Source organism: Marmota marmota, unplaced genomic scaffold (genome assembly GCF_001458135.2).
Source record: "Marmota marmota marmota unplaced genomic scaffold, marMar, whole genome shotgun sequence".
In the NCBI taxonomy this organism is placed as follows: domain Eukaryota; kingdom Metazoa; phylum Chordata; class Mammalia; order Rodentia; family Sciuridae; genus Marmota; species Marmota marmota.
The window spans coordinates 43376677-43393755 of NW_026000174.1; the positions used below are offsets into that span (position 1 = coordinate 43376677).

General features: G+C 35.3%; 1 protein-coding gene across 1 annotated transcript; it reads left to right on the forward strand.

Annotated features, from left to right (window-relative positions):
• The first annotated feature begins 414 nt into the window (after positions 1–414).
• Eif3m (eukaryotic translation initiation factor 3 subunit M) lies at positions 415–17063 on the forward strand. The gene is made up of 11 exons (XM_015477741.2): positions 415–569; positions 3772–3904; positions 4756–4894; positions 5174–5297; positions 5456–5550; positions 9481–9564; positions 10433–10532; positions 11109–11190; positions 15286–15429; positions 16359–16419; positions 16873–17063. Exons 1-11 carry the CDS (start codon positions 528–530, stop codon positions 16991–16993), a joined length of 1125 nt encoding a protein of 374 aa, XP_015333227.1. The 5' UTR covers positions 415–527; the 3' UTR covers positions 16994–17063.
• Positions 17064–17079: the final 16 nt, after the last annotated feature.

Sequence of the window (17079 nt, forward strand, 5' to 3'; positions counted from 1 at the left end):
AACTGGCGGGGTTGAAGGGGGGATGTCAGACTTAGCACCGGACGCCTATCTCCAAGGCTCTCCCGGAAATGCCAAGAGCGTATTAGGATCCACGAATAGACTGAGGCAGGCCCGCTTGACTGGTAGGCAGAAGGGGACGGGGCTAGAAAATAACAACTGTTCTTGGCACACGTAATCTTCATTGGCAGAACAGGCCTAAAATTTCAGAGAAAAGGTGGATTCGTAGCGGCGCCGGCGGAGAGATAACTAGACGTCCAAGAAGCAACGAAACGCTGAAGACCAGAGGCCTCTAGGGGCGGGGCGGGAAGTGGCCCAGCGGGTGTCGCCCACAAGATCCGTCTGCCACGCCTCCAGCTGCTGCAAGAATACGCGCTAGGATTGGCCCCGTCCATCTTGGTGACCCCCGCCCCGCCCTGGCCGGCGCGGGGCTGACCCGGAAGTAGTTGTGGAACCGCCGCGCGGCCCTGCTTTCTTTTCCAGTTGGCGTGGTTTGCTGGGGAAGCGTTCTCGGTTCCCGGGCCTTCATCATGAGCGTCCCGGCCTTCATCGATATCAGTGAGGAAGATCAGGTGTGCTCGCGGGCCACAGTGTCGCTAGTGGGAATTGGAGGTTGTCGTAGGGGTGTAACGAGTCGCTGCCGAGACTGGGCCGAGTGGACAGGACGCCGCCCCACGGAGCCGGCCCCGGGGATGAGACCTGGAGCTCTCGCCCCCACGTGTACGAGTAGGGAGGCGGCCATATGATAGGGGCGCGCGTCTCTAGTCTTGAGTCGCACCAGTCGGTCCACCCGCGATCGCGGTGTGGGGTCCAACGTTCCACCGCCAGCTTCCTGGTCGGCGTCGAACTCCCAGCTGGCGTCCCTTGTGACATAGTTGTGACATAGTACTCCTTGACTGATTAGAATGGGGTCTGCTGCTGTCCCCAGCGCAGCCACATCGGGCGCGGGTGGGGTGGAATCTTGACTATAGTCAGATTCAAGGGAAAACAACTTTGTAGTAAAAATTAAAAGATTTTATTGTGCGGTCACAAAGGAGTAGGTGGCCCATTTTCCATGTTTAGACTAGGGTTTTCTAATCCTAGTTATGAAAGTACTGTAACCCCCAAATCATATGCTGTGAGGCATACCTGTTGTGAAACATCCCAATACTTAAGTTTACTTAATGGCGTTGTTCTTTGGTATGCAATGGTGCTGTTTGTATTTTACCTGTAACATAAGTTGAATTGGTGAGAGCTAAACTAAACTTGAAATGACATTGTTTAATTTTGTGTAGATGAAGTCCTAAGTTTATCTTTTTTTTTTCTGTTACTCCGCTAACAGGGAAATTTTGATTTCTGTACCTTTAATAGCATAAGATAATCCTATAGAATTGCAGAAGTGAACCGCTCCCCTATAATAGAATTGCGATCCTGTAGCCCTGTAGAGCAAAGAAAGAAGGGGAAATGAAAAGGGAGGTCAAAAATGTGGAGGGAGGACTGGTGTTGTGACTCAGTGTTAGAACACTTGCCTGGCATGTGTGAAGCACTGGGTTCATTCTCAGCACCACAAATAAATAAATAAATAAAGCTTCATTGACAACCAAACATTTTTTTAAAAATAAGGAGGGAGCTAAGCACAGATAGAATGATGTGAAGCACAGGAAAAAAAGCCAACAAACTAGTAATGGAAGTCGATACCAACAATTCGCTGCTAGGTTAATGAAAAAGCATTTGACACTTTCTTTTTAATTAATTTTTTTTAAGATGTAGTTGGACACAATACCTTATTTTTTATTTATTTATTTTTATTTGGTGCTAATGATCGAACCCAGCTCCTTGTAAGTCTTAAGCAAGCACCCTACCACTGAGTCACAACCCCAGCCCCGACACTTGTTTCTAACATAGTGAATTTGTGAATTGAGAAGTTTTTGTCACTGATCAGTCTTCAGAGTCTGATATCTGTCTGTGTGGTGGTGCATGCCTATAATCCCAGCTTCTCCTGAGGCTAAGGAAGGAGGATCCCAGGTTGAAGGGAACCCTAATCAACATAGTGAGACCCTGTCTCAGAAATGAAGTGCCATTTCTTATTGTAATACATCAATTTCATGCTAGCCATTCCTTTCAGGGAAATATTCTGATTGTTTCAGGGTTTCAGGTTTAGTCGAATTGTTTGATTAGAGTTAAAAAGTGGAATTGTAATCCTTGTTTGTTTTCCTTTGTCTTGTACTGCTGCTCAACTATTGTGGTCTGTGAAAATGATATAAAAAGAGTAAACTTGATTAGTTCATAGAGAGAGTTTAGTACCCAGAGCTGAGAACACCTTTTTTTCTCGATTGAGCCAGATATTTGCCTTAGGGAAGTATGCTTTCCAGTGGTATTTTTGTTCTAATATGGTGACAGGTAACTTTTTTTTTTAAATCTTGCTTATAATACTAACTCTTAAATGAAGTTACTATGTGTTGCCCAAAAAAATAGCACCAAGAAGTCTACAACTTAATATGTTTACTAAAAACCATATTTGTGGGTTTAAAAATCTCGATGGCTGAGCTAGGGCCGCAGCTCAGTGGTAGAGTGCTTGCCTAACGTGCATGAGGCACTGGGTTCGATCCTCAGCACCACATAAAAATAAACAAATAAAGGCATTCTGCCCATCTACAACTACAAAAAAAAAAAAATGAAAATTAAAAAAATTACTTGATGGCCTACACCAAGGTGGGTTTTTTTTTTTTTTTCAATTAATTTTGTCTTGAAAATGTGGTGTCCTGTGCATTTATTAATGGTATCCTTTCATCTGCTTGTTTTAGTTTTTCAGTTTATTATCTTTAAAACCATTTACATTCATATTTGGCTACCATGAATATTAAGCACTCAAATGAGAAGGATTATTAAGTATCAGCTGGTGTGGCATGCCTGTAATCCCAGCTTCTTCAGAGACTGGGGCAGGAGGATTACAATTTCAAGGCCAAGTTTAGGCAAAAAATGGGGGGGGGGGGGCTGGGATGTAGCAACATGTATGAGGCTCTGGGTTCAATTCCTAGCACAGCAAATAAATAAATAAATAAACAAACAAATAAAATAGGAAATGTCCAAATGACTAAATGTGGTACTTTAGTTGTGTTTTTATTGGTCCAAATGTACTTTCTCACCCAGATACTTTTTTAAGAGATTTGTTACCTCCTTTGTCCAGTTTTATACATTTTATTCGAGGCAATATTCAAAGACATGTCTTTTTAAAATATCTTTGCATTTCTCAAAATTTATGTCTCAAATAGATTCTCAAAAATTAAATTAACAAGTGATTACCCTCTTGGCCCAGATAACGTTTTAAACTTTCCTAGTAGCTGTGTGTATATATATGTAGTTGAGAACAATAAAATTTTAATGTCTTTCTAAAGAAGTTGAATTTGCCAAGTCAAATCAATTTCTTCTCTGTGCCCCCCACCCCATATACATGCACACATGGAAGGCCTTTGGGTTATATTAGAAAGCTTTTGCTATATATTGGAAGTCTAACAGGATACAGGTGACATAAGAGACTTTGAAGGTGATCCTTGTGGTGCCAAGTGTGTCTGGGGCCACAGGCCTTGTGGGGGAATCCTGTGGTTCCTATGGTAGAAGTGAGGAAGAAGTCCTTCAATATAATTTGAAGTAAATTAATTCCTAAATATAGTATTTGCTTTTTGGTTTTTCAGAAGTAGGACAGGATGGTTTGAGTTTTTATATTTTGACATTTATAGTCACCTTTGTAAATATACACATAAAAGAGACTTATGACAATCTTATTTGATTCAACAGGCTGCTGAACTTCGTGCTTATCTGAAATCTAAAGGAGCTGAGATCTCAGAAGAGAACTCAGAAGGTGGACTTCATGTAGATTTAGCTCAAATTATTGAAGCCTGTGATGTCTGTCTGAAGGAAGATGATAAAGGTTTGTTTTATTTTTTCTAATATTACTAATTATGAAAGAACCTACTTTAAATATTTTCATGTTAATTTTGTGTTTTTCATTTCAAGCCAATTTTGAGAAAACCTTTAACATTGTGTAATCCTTGAATGTTATTACACACACAAACTGCTAGTGATTTTAGAAGGAACTGAAGAAAAACAGTGAAGCTCTTTGCTCTTCATGAGGTTTAGATAAATGCCAAAGGTGGGGATGATAGCGTTTCAAGTAGTCTAAAAGCCATTTAATTATTAGACCAGTTTCACATGTACTGAGTTAAAGTGGGGAATTTTTAAAAATTGTGGGTTCCGAAATCTCTTAGAGATTAAACTTGGTATATGGATAATCTCTATGAAACTTGAAAATAAGCCCGTCAACCAGAAAGTTAAGAGTTTTCATCTCTTAATAATTTTCTACACATAGATGAAGTTTTCCTTAATTGAAACAACATCCTAACCAAAAGGCTAACAAATAACTTCCAGAATGATTGAATATAATGCCAATGTTGAAATAAAAAATATGCATATAGATACTTGCAAATCACTCATTTATTTTTCTAAAATAGAAACCAAATCTTGGATAACAATTTTCTTCCTCACTAATAAGATGTGTAAATTGCTCTGTGAATGTTAGCTGTGCAGAAGAGCTAGTTCAGTTTGAACTCATACTGAGTATATTTTTGCTGCTGTCCATTGAGGACAACTGTTTTATAGTAGCCAGGTTTTCTCTTTCTAAATTGTCCTTAAGCTTTGTGGCTTTTGTTATATTAAAACCCTGGAAATATACATTTAACTAGACATTATATCACAATAGTTGTGTTATTGATACTTGCGTAGATGTGGAAAGTGTGATGAACAGTGTGGTATCCCTCCTGTTGATCCTGGAACCTGACAAGCAGGAAGCATTGATTGAAAGCCTGTGTGAAAAGCTGGTGAAGTTTCGGGAAGGTGAACGCCCATCTCTGAGACTGCAATTGTAAGTTAAGAAGGAAAAGAGGTCTGGTTTTTCACAGGGGCTATTTATGTGTCACTACCTGTTAATGGTTAAGAACAGGCATTCTGGAACTTGACTGTCAGCTGTGTCTCTTACTATCTGTGAACTTGGGCAAGTCATTTAACCTTTCTCTGCCCTAGTTCCTTCCTTAGTGACAAGAAGTTACTGATAGTATGATTCCAGGTTTGTGGTGAGAGCATATCACCTCATCTTAACATTATGGTTGCTGATCTCAAACATTGTTTATTGTTTGTTAACCAGGCTAAGCAACCTTTTCCATGGAATGGATAAGAACACTCCTGTAAGATACACAGTGTACTGCAGCCTCATTAAAGTGGCAGCATCTTGTGGAGCCATCCAGTACATTCCAACTGAGCTGGATCAAGTGAGTTACTATGGGTAATAGTGCTTACAAGAAATGTAGCTTTATGTTGTAGCTAAGATAGGAAGAAGCTATGTGTATTCTAAAAATTGTCTTTTAGATTGTGAGAATATATTCAGCGGTGTTACTAATTTTTCCTCCTTTTGCCAATCTCATTATAGGTGAGAAAATGGATTTCTGACTGGAATCTTACCACTGAAAAAAAACACACCCTTTTGAGATTACTTTATGAGGCACTTGTGGATTGTAAGAAAAGGTATTCAGGAGTAATGAACTTACAACTTAAAAGCGTATAAGTAGGTGGGAGTGTTTTTTTTAAGACAGGAAGGGCCAGTAATTTTGTTCTATTGTTCTCCACGGTTAAAATATATATTTCTGTAAATTTACCTACTAAGTTAAAAGATTACTGCAAAGATTGGAGTGATTTTCCTCATCTTTAAACTGTTTAAAAAGCAAAGTCTACTTTTGTTCTAAAAATGATAAAATTGTTAATCCTAGAACTGTGAAAAACATTAGCCTAAATTATTAATTTTTTGTAGTTGTAGATGAACAGTATGCCTTTATTTTGTGTATTTTTTTTTTTTTTTTAATGTGGTGCTGAGGATTGAACCCAGTGCCTCACACATGCTAGGCAAGCACTCTGCCACTGAGCTATAGCCCCATCCCCTAGCCTAAATTATTTAATGGTGCTTTGTTGTCTTAGTAGGGATAGAGCTGTTGCTTTTGTTGAATGATGTTGAGGGCCCACCAATCAAATGTTACCACAAAGTCTCATATAAACAATGACCCTGAGCTGAAACTTGGCATTGAGCTGTACTAAATGAGTACCTGTTGGGCTTTGGCAACATCTTGGGTTTCTAAGGCTTCTGTTTAACCCCCATAAACTTTATGCCCCAAATATTTATTCTTCTGCATATTCAGTTTTAGAATGCCTACAAATGATGTGTTTGGCTCAGTTTTTAAAAATTAGTGATGTTTTTGTTTATTGAAGGATAATTCTAACTTTTTGACCTACTTTTTCTCTTTTTTCATAGTGGTCAAAGACTTTCAGGAAAAGTAATCAGTCTTTAATTTTAGATTTCTTGCACAAATTTCTCTGTCCTGGCTTTCAGGGCTTTTCTGTTGTGTTAAAAAACTGAATTTTGCAAACCGAAAAGAAGAGGAAATGTTATATTTTTGTTGTGAAATTTGGAGTGTTTTGTCATAAAATAAAGTAAGCAGGAGATTCTTGCCCTTATAGTGTAGTCATTCAGAAATAGTGGGTACTTTTATATGCTGGTGTGCTTCTGACAGCATTCCAGCCAGTTGTCAGTACAGTATTAAGAGGAAGTAGTTTATACCAAAGACCGTTTCAAATGGAGAACATTAAAAACTATTAGAAAAAGAATCTGTATTTTAATCCAACTATTAAATGTGCATGTGGAGTCAGACTACTGGAATTCAAATCTTGGTTTTGCCACTTTTATGACCCTGAGTAAGAGACATAATGTTGCTATGCCTTAGTTTCCTACTTCAAAGAACAAGTGATAATATTAGTGCTTATCTCAGGGTTGTTGAAAAGTTTAAAGATATGTACATTACCTTAAATGAATATTATCTATTTATTGATGATTTTCAACTATTTCCCTCTGTTTCTTGCCTGAACTTCAGATGTTATTTCTATTTGACTTCTCCATTTAGGTGTTCAAAAGGTGTCTCAAATTTGACACCTACAGAAGTAAACCATAGATTTTTGTTTTCTTCTAAACCAGTTCTGTTTTACTCAACTTAGGACAAAACCATTTTTATACTTTCAGTTGCTCAAGACCAAAACTGGGATTCATCTTTGACTTCTCCTGTTTTATATCCCACATTTAATTTGTCAGTAAATCCAATTAACTTCTTACCACTTCTTTTTTTTTTTTTTTTGACTTTTTAAAAAAAATAAATGACAGCAGAATGCATTACAATTCTTATTACACATATATAGTACAGTTTTTTCATATCTCTGATTGTATATAAAGTATGTGGACACCAATTTGTGTTTTCCTACATGTACTTTGGATAATGATGTCTATCACATTCCACCCTTCTTACCACTTCTGATGCTACTGTGTGGTCTCAGCTACCATTGTTTCTTTTTGTGATTATTGAAGGAGCCTCTTACCAGTCTCTTTTGGTCCTTGTCCCTCTATAGTCTGTTCTTAATGTAGTTGCCAGAAAGTTCTGTTTAATGTGGAAGGTCAGATTGATTATTTTTCCCCTCTAGCCGGGACCCCCTAGTGGCTTCATTCAGAGTAAAAAGGCAAAGCTACCTCCAGTACTGTGGTTCTGGCTTTTTTTCCTAGAGTACTCTCCCAGGTTTCCATGTGACTCCCTCTTTTCAGATCTTTAAGCACTTAGCAAGCATAAGAGCTTGGACATGACTCCCAGTTTTTAGACATGTGAAAATTAGTTTCCAATATTTGAATTTCAGTTCCTTCATTTTTAAGAACAGATACAGTCCAGTGGACATCTGCACTCTTTGTCATCTTGACCTTTCAGTAGCATGTGGCCATGGTACCCCTTCCCTCAGAAACTCTTCTCTCCACTTAGGTGACACCACTGTCCTTGTTTTCCTCCAGACTCTCTGAAGTTCATTCTGACACATTTGTAAATTAGTATTCCACTGTTCCTTTAAAGGTTGGTGTTACTCAAGATGTTGGCTTGAGACCTTTTCCTCAGTCTGTTCTTTCTTCTTAGATCATCTCATCTATGGCTTCTGTCACTTACAAAATGAAAATCCATGTCTTTAATGCTGGCTACTCTTCTAAGCTTCAGATCTATACATCCAACTGTTTTCTGTTTTCACTTGGATGTGTCCAAAGGTGTCACCAACAATGTGACCAAAATGAATTTATTATTTTCTCCCTCTAAGTTAAATCTTTATGTTCAGTAAATGACAGGACCATTTCCTTAAGCAAGAAAACTTAGTGATATCCTCGATTCCCTCCTCTCCATCTCCTTTATCACCACATCTGGTTATTTCTGCTTCTGCAGTGATTTTGTCTCTACCAGCCATCATCATTGCTTCTCTGGGTGGTTTCAGTAGTCTTCAAAGTGGCCTGTATTGCATTGTACAACCACAGGAATTTTTTTCTGAAACAAATTTCATCTTATTTTTTAGGCTTTATTTTCTTTAGGAAGTGCAAAATTCTTAATGTGGTTTATAAAAGTATATAAAAGGGTAATTAACAATGAGTAGAACGTGGTTTTTCTTAGTTTCCCTTTGAATTTTTATAGTTCTATCACTGTATTTAAAAGGCTAACTACCACTTAATCATCCTATTATTATATTTATACATCTTAAGAAACCTTGATTTTGAAAGAATTTTGGAGTACCATTAAAGTTTTAAAGATAAATGATGTAGTTCCAAGGAGTTGAAGTTGAATGAATGCATTTAATTATTTTATGTTTTTTTGTGGTGGTAATGTGATCATCTATGTAACTTTCGTGATAATTTAATTGAAAGATGATCTTGAGTAGAATGACTTAAATGTTTGAAGTTGGCTCAATAGCCATACTGTACTAACAGTTTCTGGGACACACCAAACTTTTCCCCCACCCTGAGCATTTATTTATTTATTTATTTACTTACTTATTTGTTTATTTTGGTTGTCAGTGGACCTTTAATTAATTAGCTAATTAACTAATATGTGGTGCTGAGAATTGAACCCAGTGCTTCACACATGCTAGGCGAGTGCTCTACCACTCAGCCACAACCCAGCCCCACCCTGGGCATTTATAATACTTGGTCTTCTCTCGGCCTAGAAATTCATCTTACCCCCATCTTCCACCCCTAGATTTTATTACACCCAAGAAAAGAACATTAAAGGGATATTTACATCCTTTCAGTATCAGCCTACCTTCCTTGCCCTGCTCATGCTCTCTAAAATACACTCTGCTTTTTGCCCTATTCTGTTGCATCACCTTATATTTCCTTCATAACACTTACATATTATGTTTCCTTGGTTGTCTGATTTTCCTACAAAAAGGAAAGTTCCATGGCTTTTTTTAATAGGTGAGGACTATGTTGTGTTTCTTGGTCACCATTTATACACACACGTGTATATATCATCAGTATGGGCCTGCCATTAGTGTATATTTTTTAATTAAAGAATGACAGTTATGATGCATTCATATTCCTAAAACAGTATTTCTCCTTAGTGATGCTGCTTCAAAAGTCATGGTGGAATTGCTTGGAAGTTACACGGAAGACAATGCTTCCCAGGCTCGAGTTGATGCCCACAGGTAACATTAAACATTGTTATAATAAGGGCCTGAGGCAAATTGGATTATTGAGTTACATGATTCTGAAATCATGTCTGCAACCAGTAGTGAGCCAAAGCTATTCAATAATGTGTTTCCTGGTGGTTCTGATGTTGATATTCAGATTCAAGATTGGGTTTTGGAAGAACCATAAATTGTATGTATACACTTGGTGTATATGGGATCTTGCTGGTAAGGGGGTAATGATTCCAACCCAAGAACTAGAATCTAGTCTTGGGTCAGTTTATCTTAATATTGTCATGTAAGTGTGGAAAAGTTGTTGAATTAATTGCTTAAAGTTGGACATTGCAAATGAGAAGGGCTTTAGTACTAGCTTTAACAAGTAAAAATAAGAATAGTTATTGCTACACATGGACATGTACAGTGGTAGGAGTTGTTAAACAGAGTAGATAGTGGTAAAAAATTTTGACGGGGCTCCCGAATTCAAATATTTACTCAATCCTCTAATTAGCACTTGTTCTTTCTGAGCCTCTTTCATCAGTAAGATGAAAAAACAGTAAGATAATATTGTGTCTCAGTGCATTGTTCTCAGAGTAAATGAGATATGCTTGTAAACCACTTTTCTAGCACATGGTAAGGTGCTTCTGTTGGCTATTTGCTTACCATTGTTCTTTTTCTTCAGCTTTTTATCACAACTTTTTTTTTTATTATGTTAAAACAGACCTGATAAAAATATTGATCTGTTAAAATCCCTTCCTATACCATTTTTAACGGTGTATACATTGGACTCTTAACTTACTGAATTAAATACATTTTGTGACTTGCAAAAAAGTTAGTGAAGAACCAGGATGTCAAAACTCTGAGCTTGTGTTTTTGTTTTCTGGTTAAGGTGTATTGTACGAGCATTGAAAGATCCAAATGCATTTCTTTTTGACCATCTTCTTACTTTAAAACCAGTCAAGTTCTTGGAAGGCGAGCTTATTCATGATGTAAGTAGTTCTTCAATGTGAAAATTTTTTGTTTCCTAAATATTGCATACTGAAGCAGCCGTATTTTTTTTTCTTTCATTAATGAACTTGACTATGGATAGATGTTACTCTCTCTATATCAGGAACAGGCTGATATTCTCTAACCACTACATACAGTCTTGTTCTTCCTCCCTTATTTATCTCCTAACTTAGCCTTGCCATTATAGACCTCAATAATACACATTTCTTTTTTAATTTCTTGTGTCATTAGCCCCAAATAGGAAGATAAGTCTGATATTTAAAAACACATGAACATACTTTAAAGTGCAAGTATAAATATTTTTTGGATTATTTTCCATTTGGGCTCTACCAAATGTTAACCAACATCTTTCAGTATTGATAATTTAGAGCTCACTATATTTACTGATTGTTCCATTTTAATAGAGAGTCATATGAAAGGAAGTGGTTTGGTAATTTGATGAAACATTGATATTTTACACTAAAAGAAATGTGAAGTTTTATTGTTAGGAGTCAGTGTCTTAAAAAGTATCTTGAGTATAAATCTTGATTCTATCTTGATAATTTTTTTTTTCTCAGCTTTTAACCATTTTTGTGAGTGCAAAGTTGGCATCCTATGTCAAGTTTTATCAGAATAATAAAGACTTCATTGATTCACTAGGTAAGTTTTGAGGGATAGAGGTTGGAACATATTTCTTTGATATAACATGTCATATCTGAACATAATTGTTCTGTGAGATCCTGCAAATTATGGTTACAATTTTATCTGTAGATGGCCCTAGCAAGCTTAATAGAACAACAAGACAGTTTAAGATTATTTAGAATGAATTGGTAACTAGAAACCAAGTATATAAGATGGCATTTGTGATTTTAAAAATAGACAAGAGAGCATGAAAACCCATAAAGGAGACCGTGAAAGCCTGCTCAGACAACCTGGGCTTGTTGAACTTGAGGCCCTTCCAGCTCTACTATCCCAAGTTCTAGCAGGAATCAGGTGCTTAGAAGAGATTCAGATAGAAATGGTTCCATTAATAATGGGTGTTTTTTAAAATTGGGATGAGAGAGGGAGCAGCAAAGTAACTAAAAGGATCACCATGACTTTGATCATAATGGTGACCTTTGGAAGTATGTGATAAAATTCAGTGATGAAAGGCACTTCATTAAGCTAAAGGTTGTTTATTTGTAGAACTCTTCATTCCTTAGATGTGCGGCAATTTGTATTTTTATTTCTTTTTTTAACTTTTTAAAGATGTAGTTACAAAATTGTAGGAGAAAATGTTTTTTCCCCTCTAATATGTATTTTGTGGTTGGATTATGATTCCTCCTCTGTCAAAAAAATTTAAACTACAAAAGTATATAATAGCATTGCTTATATTTTATATGTATAATTATGTATTATATATTAGTTCTGGGGAGTTAAAAATGGATACGTAGTGATTTTACATGATAGAAACTTTGTTAACTTCAGTTTATGAAGACAGCATAAGAAATCTGATTTATATCTTTGAATTTTGTTGTCTGAATGCATCAGAATTCAGTAAATGTTTGCCAAATTGAATTGAACCTTATCCTCTTGAGCAAACCCATGTATGTTCAGTATTTTAATTTTCTTCTGGAGCATGTTTTAAATAATAAAATTATAAAGAGAATACTTAGAAAACCTGCAGTTGAACAGATTTTAAATGTCCTAAAAGTACCAGTTTTTTGACAGCTTTATGCAACTACAGGGATTTGATATCCTCTTAGGCAATAATCAAAATATGTTAGAGGTCAATTATATGTTTCATATTAACATCGATTATTAGACATCTTGGTTGTTGAGATATAGATGAAGAGTACATTTATAATCTACTTGGTTACACTTAGCTTTCCATTTACTAATCAGTAATTCCTATCACCTATAAATTTTATGCAGCCAATAGAATTGGTGAAGATTGGCTTATTCAAACATAGGCATTTGAAATACACCAAGATTAAGTAGATGCGAAAGTGTGTAGAATGCTTTGCCAGGTGCAGTAGACCCAGAAAACCACATTCTGTCCCAGTTAATTTGCTTTGTGGCATGAAGCTGTGTGATGGAATGTTAATGTCAGCAACCTCTTTATTTACGCACCAAGGCAAAAGGAGTAGTAATTAACACTTTGACACTCCCCCATTGATGTGTAATTGACTGTTTCAAAGGAGCACTGGTTCATAAGCTATTGCATGCATTAAAATTGCGTTTTCTATATTGCAGCATTTTAAGACAAGGGTCAGTGACAATGCAGAAATTGCTCAATGATGCACATTTTTTTATTACTGCATTAAGGTTTTGACATATTAGTAATGAATAAATGTTTCCATAAAATTAGATTTTTTATAACTTTAAATGAAATATGACACAGAACACCATGACTTACTCTTTGAAGGTAGTATTCTAGTTTTATGAAACAAAGCATGACTTCCTTCTCATCTTTAACTCCTACTTCACCAGCTTAAGATGGGTATAAAAGGCTTTATAAAGTATGGTTCTTGTTTTACAAAGCAATGAATGACTTTAATCATCAATATGAGATGTTTTTAGAGACAAGTTTTCATAGGTAAGATACTGGTTTTATATAATTCATTTTAGAAATAGTTCATTCCTCTATAGGTTTTTTCACTTATGCTAAGGTTGTATGCACAAAGAGTAGCAGTAACCTTGATTTTAAAGAGTATTTTGGTTAATATCTTAGAAATATAAGGAGGTTTTTATCATTCATCGTATTGCAAGGAAACAATATGGCCAAAGAATTGGGAATGTTAAGAAATTTTTGAGAATCCAGTATTCTCTGATAGGAAAAAATTCCCAATATATTACTTTATTGTGCTAACTGGAAATCAAATTCCCTAATTTGCTTTTGTTTTGGGTATACCTATTAATTTTCTTCTATATTAGATATTTGTTTATAGAAGATGCTTTTGAGAAAACATTTTATTAAATTTGTGTTTTGTGTTTTATAGATGTATTGCTAGACATTATAGTTGAAAGATTACAAATGTCCAGATGCCACAGGTAGCATCTGTTTGTCAAAACGTTTTTTTATTAATGCTGACACCACTTGGGCCAACAGTATCATTGTCTTGTGTCAACTGAATTGCCCTAACATGTCCACATGTAATCTGGTATTATTCAGTTGCTACCTTTTTGCTTCAGAAAGTTAATCAGCATCTGATTTGCATTTGTTAATTAGGGTTAATGTGCACTAATTGATTTTTTGATGCTTGTAGATTTCCATTAAACCCAGTTAGCAATACTTACTTGTGTACCTCATTCGTTTGAGTTATGATGATCATGTTTTTGTTGAATCTGTGCCAAATAGGAAGCCTGCATCATAATTACAGCTAATTAATAGATGATCATGCCCTATATTAATGGGCTTCCCTAGTCTTCTACTAATGTATGAATGTTATAAATTTCAAATTTATTTATGGAGTGTTTAAATAACTTTTTTTTTTTAAATACAGATTTTAGGCCCTGAATTAGTAGAGGGCACATAATTATTTACTGAGTTTACATAATTTGAAAGTTCAAAGAAAAGGAACATGAAAACAACTCAAGATAAGTTTTAGAAACTTGTTTTTATTAATATATTATCAAAACAAGTATATGTGATACTTGTGTTTTAATTCTTCTGTTTAGGACTAGTTTATAATTTGGGTAACTAGAATTTGCAAATTATTTTGTATTGTCTTTTTTTTCATACTGGGGATTGGACCCCAGGTCACTTTATCACTGAGCCACATCCCCAGCCCATTTGTTTTGTTGAGACAGGGTCTCCTTAAGTTGCTGAGGCTGGCTTTAAACTTGTGATCCTCCTGCCTTGGCCTTCCAAGCTGCTGAGATTACAGGTGTTTGCCACCAAACCCAGCTGTCCTGTATTTTGTAAATGAAACTATTTTGTGGGTCTGAAACTGCCACTTTATAAGTCCTTTAATGTCTTTGCTCTTTGGTTTTCTTTTTGTAAAGTAAAAGCATCAGGACTAAAACTTGATAAGTTTTGTTCTAGGCTTAACAGTTGTTTGTGATCCAAATAAAGTATAACGGCATATTTTACTAAAAATTAAAAGGCAGGCTGGGGTTGTGGCTCAATGGTAGAGCGCTTGCCTCTCGTATGTGAGGCACTGGTTTTGATTCTCAGCACCGCATATAAATAAAGAAAAGAGAGTTCATTGACAACTAAAAAAAATTTTTTTTTAAAATTTGAATTTTTTAAATTATTTTCTACTTCAGCTTTGTAAAGAACAAGTATCACTGCTAATGGTATGGTTTAATTTTATTTACTAAGTATATTGGCCTCTAATGTTTAAATGATAAGCACATTTTGGTTTTCATTTGTAAGTATTAAATCCAAAGTAACCTGAAGGGAAATTGAATGTTTTATAACTGACAATGTTTATGAAAGTATTTAAAATTCACATTTACTAGTAACAGTGACACAGAACAAGTTAATATATATATGTAAGGAATCCTTTGTGTTTAAATAACTAATAGTGAAAATAAGCTTAGGTACTTTAACTGTGAAATGTATTTTGATTTTATCTACTAAAATATATGAATAAAAAATGTGAAATGTTCAAAACTTCCAGGGCCTCATTATTTATAGTCCATTCTTTGACCCTATCAGTCACCTGTGGCAGTGACTTCATTATAGGGTCACCTTGTGGTCTGCAAAATTAAATTGTGTAGGTCTTTAACTAGTATGGATACTTATTAGGCTTCACTATCTTTATTCAGGCCTTTTACATGAACAGAATATGGCAAAAATGAGACTACTTACTTTTATGGGAATGGCAGTGGAAAATAAAGAAATTTCTTTTGATACAATGCAGCAGGAACTTCAAATTGGAGCTGATGATGTTGAAGCCTTTGTTATTGATGGTAAGGCAATTAGAACATTTTATTTCTTCTATGTGGAATGTAAGATTTTGATCTTGAAATGAGCCTTGTGCAGATGAAGCTAGATTCTTTTGTTGCAAATGTGTATGTTTAGTAAACAACTAGGTATATTTGTAATAGAATGAATTCAGTAGGTATGTAAATAATGTGGGTTTTGATGTTCTAGCTCCTGAAATTGTATAGAATCAAGTCCTTTAGGCAGTGTAGTGTTGTGGTTAAGAGCATAGATTTTAGCATAACACCTACGTTTGAGACCAGGTGTTATTACAAAAAGGAAATGGTTAATAGGTACAAAGTGTAGAAATAGAACCTTCTTTCCCTGACAGTAGTATTATAAAGTGACTTAACTGTTAATCAGGAATTTTTTTCCCTGAACTTTCAAAGTTTATACATTGAGGGGATTGTGAAATTAAGATAAGTGTATAGAACTATTGGTATTGTTTCTTCTAATGATCTTGATCTCCAGTGGTCATATAAGGAAGTAATATCTTGTAAGGAAGTTCATTTTTTTCCACCATATATAAGTGCAGGGAGAGCAACTAGAATCTTAATAAAAACTCTGAGCCTGTAATCCCAGTGGAAAGAGGATCACAAATGCAAGGCCAGTTTCAGCAAATGGTTCAAAATAAAACTGGGGATATAGTTCAATGGTAAAGAACCTCTGGGTTCTATCTCAAGTGCCAACCCTGCCCTCCCAAACTGTGTTAGTGAATATTTATTGGGTGTATGTAACCTTTCTCTTTGTTACATCATATTGTTTTGCTCATTATATTCAAAGAGTTGGTTTGTAAAATAATGTTGGTAACAGCGTAAAGTTTTATTATGACCAGTTGGACATACCCTAGCAGTTTTTCTTGAAATTTTCTATATAACATTATCATGTAAAAAAATATATATATATTTTTTTTCAGCGGTAAGAACTAAAATGGTCTACTGCAAAATTGATCAGACTCAGAGAAAAGTAGTTGTCAGGTAAGACATTTAATACTTGCAGCATTTTGTAGAACAATTTAGTTTGTTCTGATTATTTCATTTAAATGTTTAGAGAACCAAGGTGGTGTTCTTATCAGTTGACTGTAGTTAAATAGTTGCTATTTATCATAATTTTATTAAAGTTCAGACTGAATGTGATTAGCTTATTTAATGAAAGAGTCCTATTTTCCAGCACATTTCATTTAATGGCTGAGCATTGGCTAGAATACTAATGACTTTTGTGTCTGCTTTATATAGTTGTTCAGAATAGAAGGTTTCAGATCAGTGTGGTAAAGATGTTTTTAAAAAAAGTGTCTAAAATTCTCTTATAAATCTAAATCATGCCTTATACTTAACTTTGCTTTTAATTAGATTCAACTGTGAGTGTTATAAAAAGAATATCAGAGGATAAAAGGTTGACTAATGCATTGTTTTTAATTTTTCAATTTTTAGTCATAGCACACATCGGACATTTGGAAAACAGCAATGGCAACAACTGTATGACACACTTAATGCCTGGAAACAAAACTTGAACAAAGTGAAAAACAGCCTTTTGAGTCTTTCCGATACCTGAATTTTAATGTAAATAATTTTGTTCTTTGGGGAGAAAAATCAAAACCTTAGTAAAACATTATAAACTAAAATTTTGACTAGTCTGGG

Excerpts from the sequence above, each read along its gene's own strand:
- Eif3m (XM_015477741.2), top strand. The coding sequence starts at position 528 with ATGAGCGTCCCGGCCTTCATCGATATCAGTGAGGAAGATCAG. Across the intron at positions 570-3,771 it reads ATATCAGTGAGGAAGATCAG|GCTGCTGAACTTCGTGCTTA; the intron begins GTGTGCTCGCGG and ends TTGATTCAACAG. Across the intron at positions 3,905-4,755 it reads TCTGAAGGAAGATGATAAAG|ATGTGGAAAGTGTGATGAAC; the intron begins GTTTGTTTTATT and ends ATACTTGCGTAG.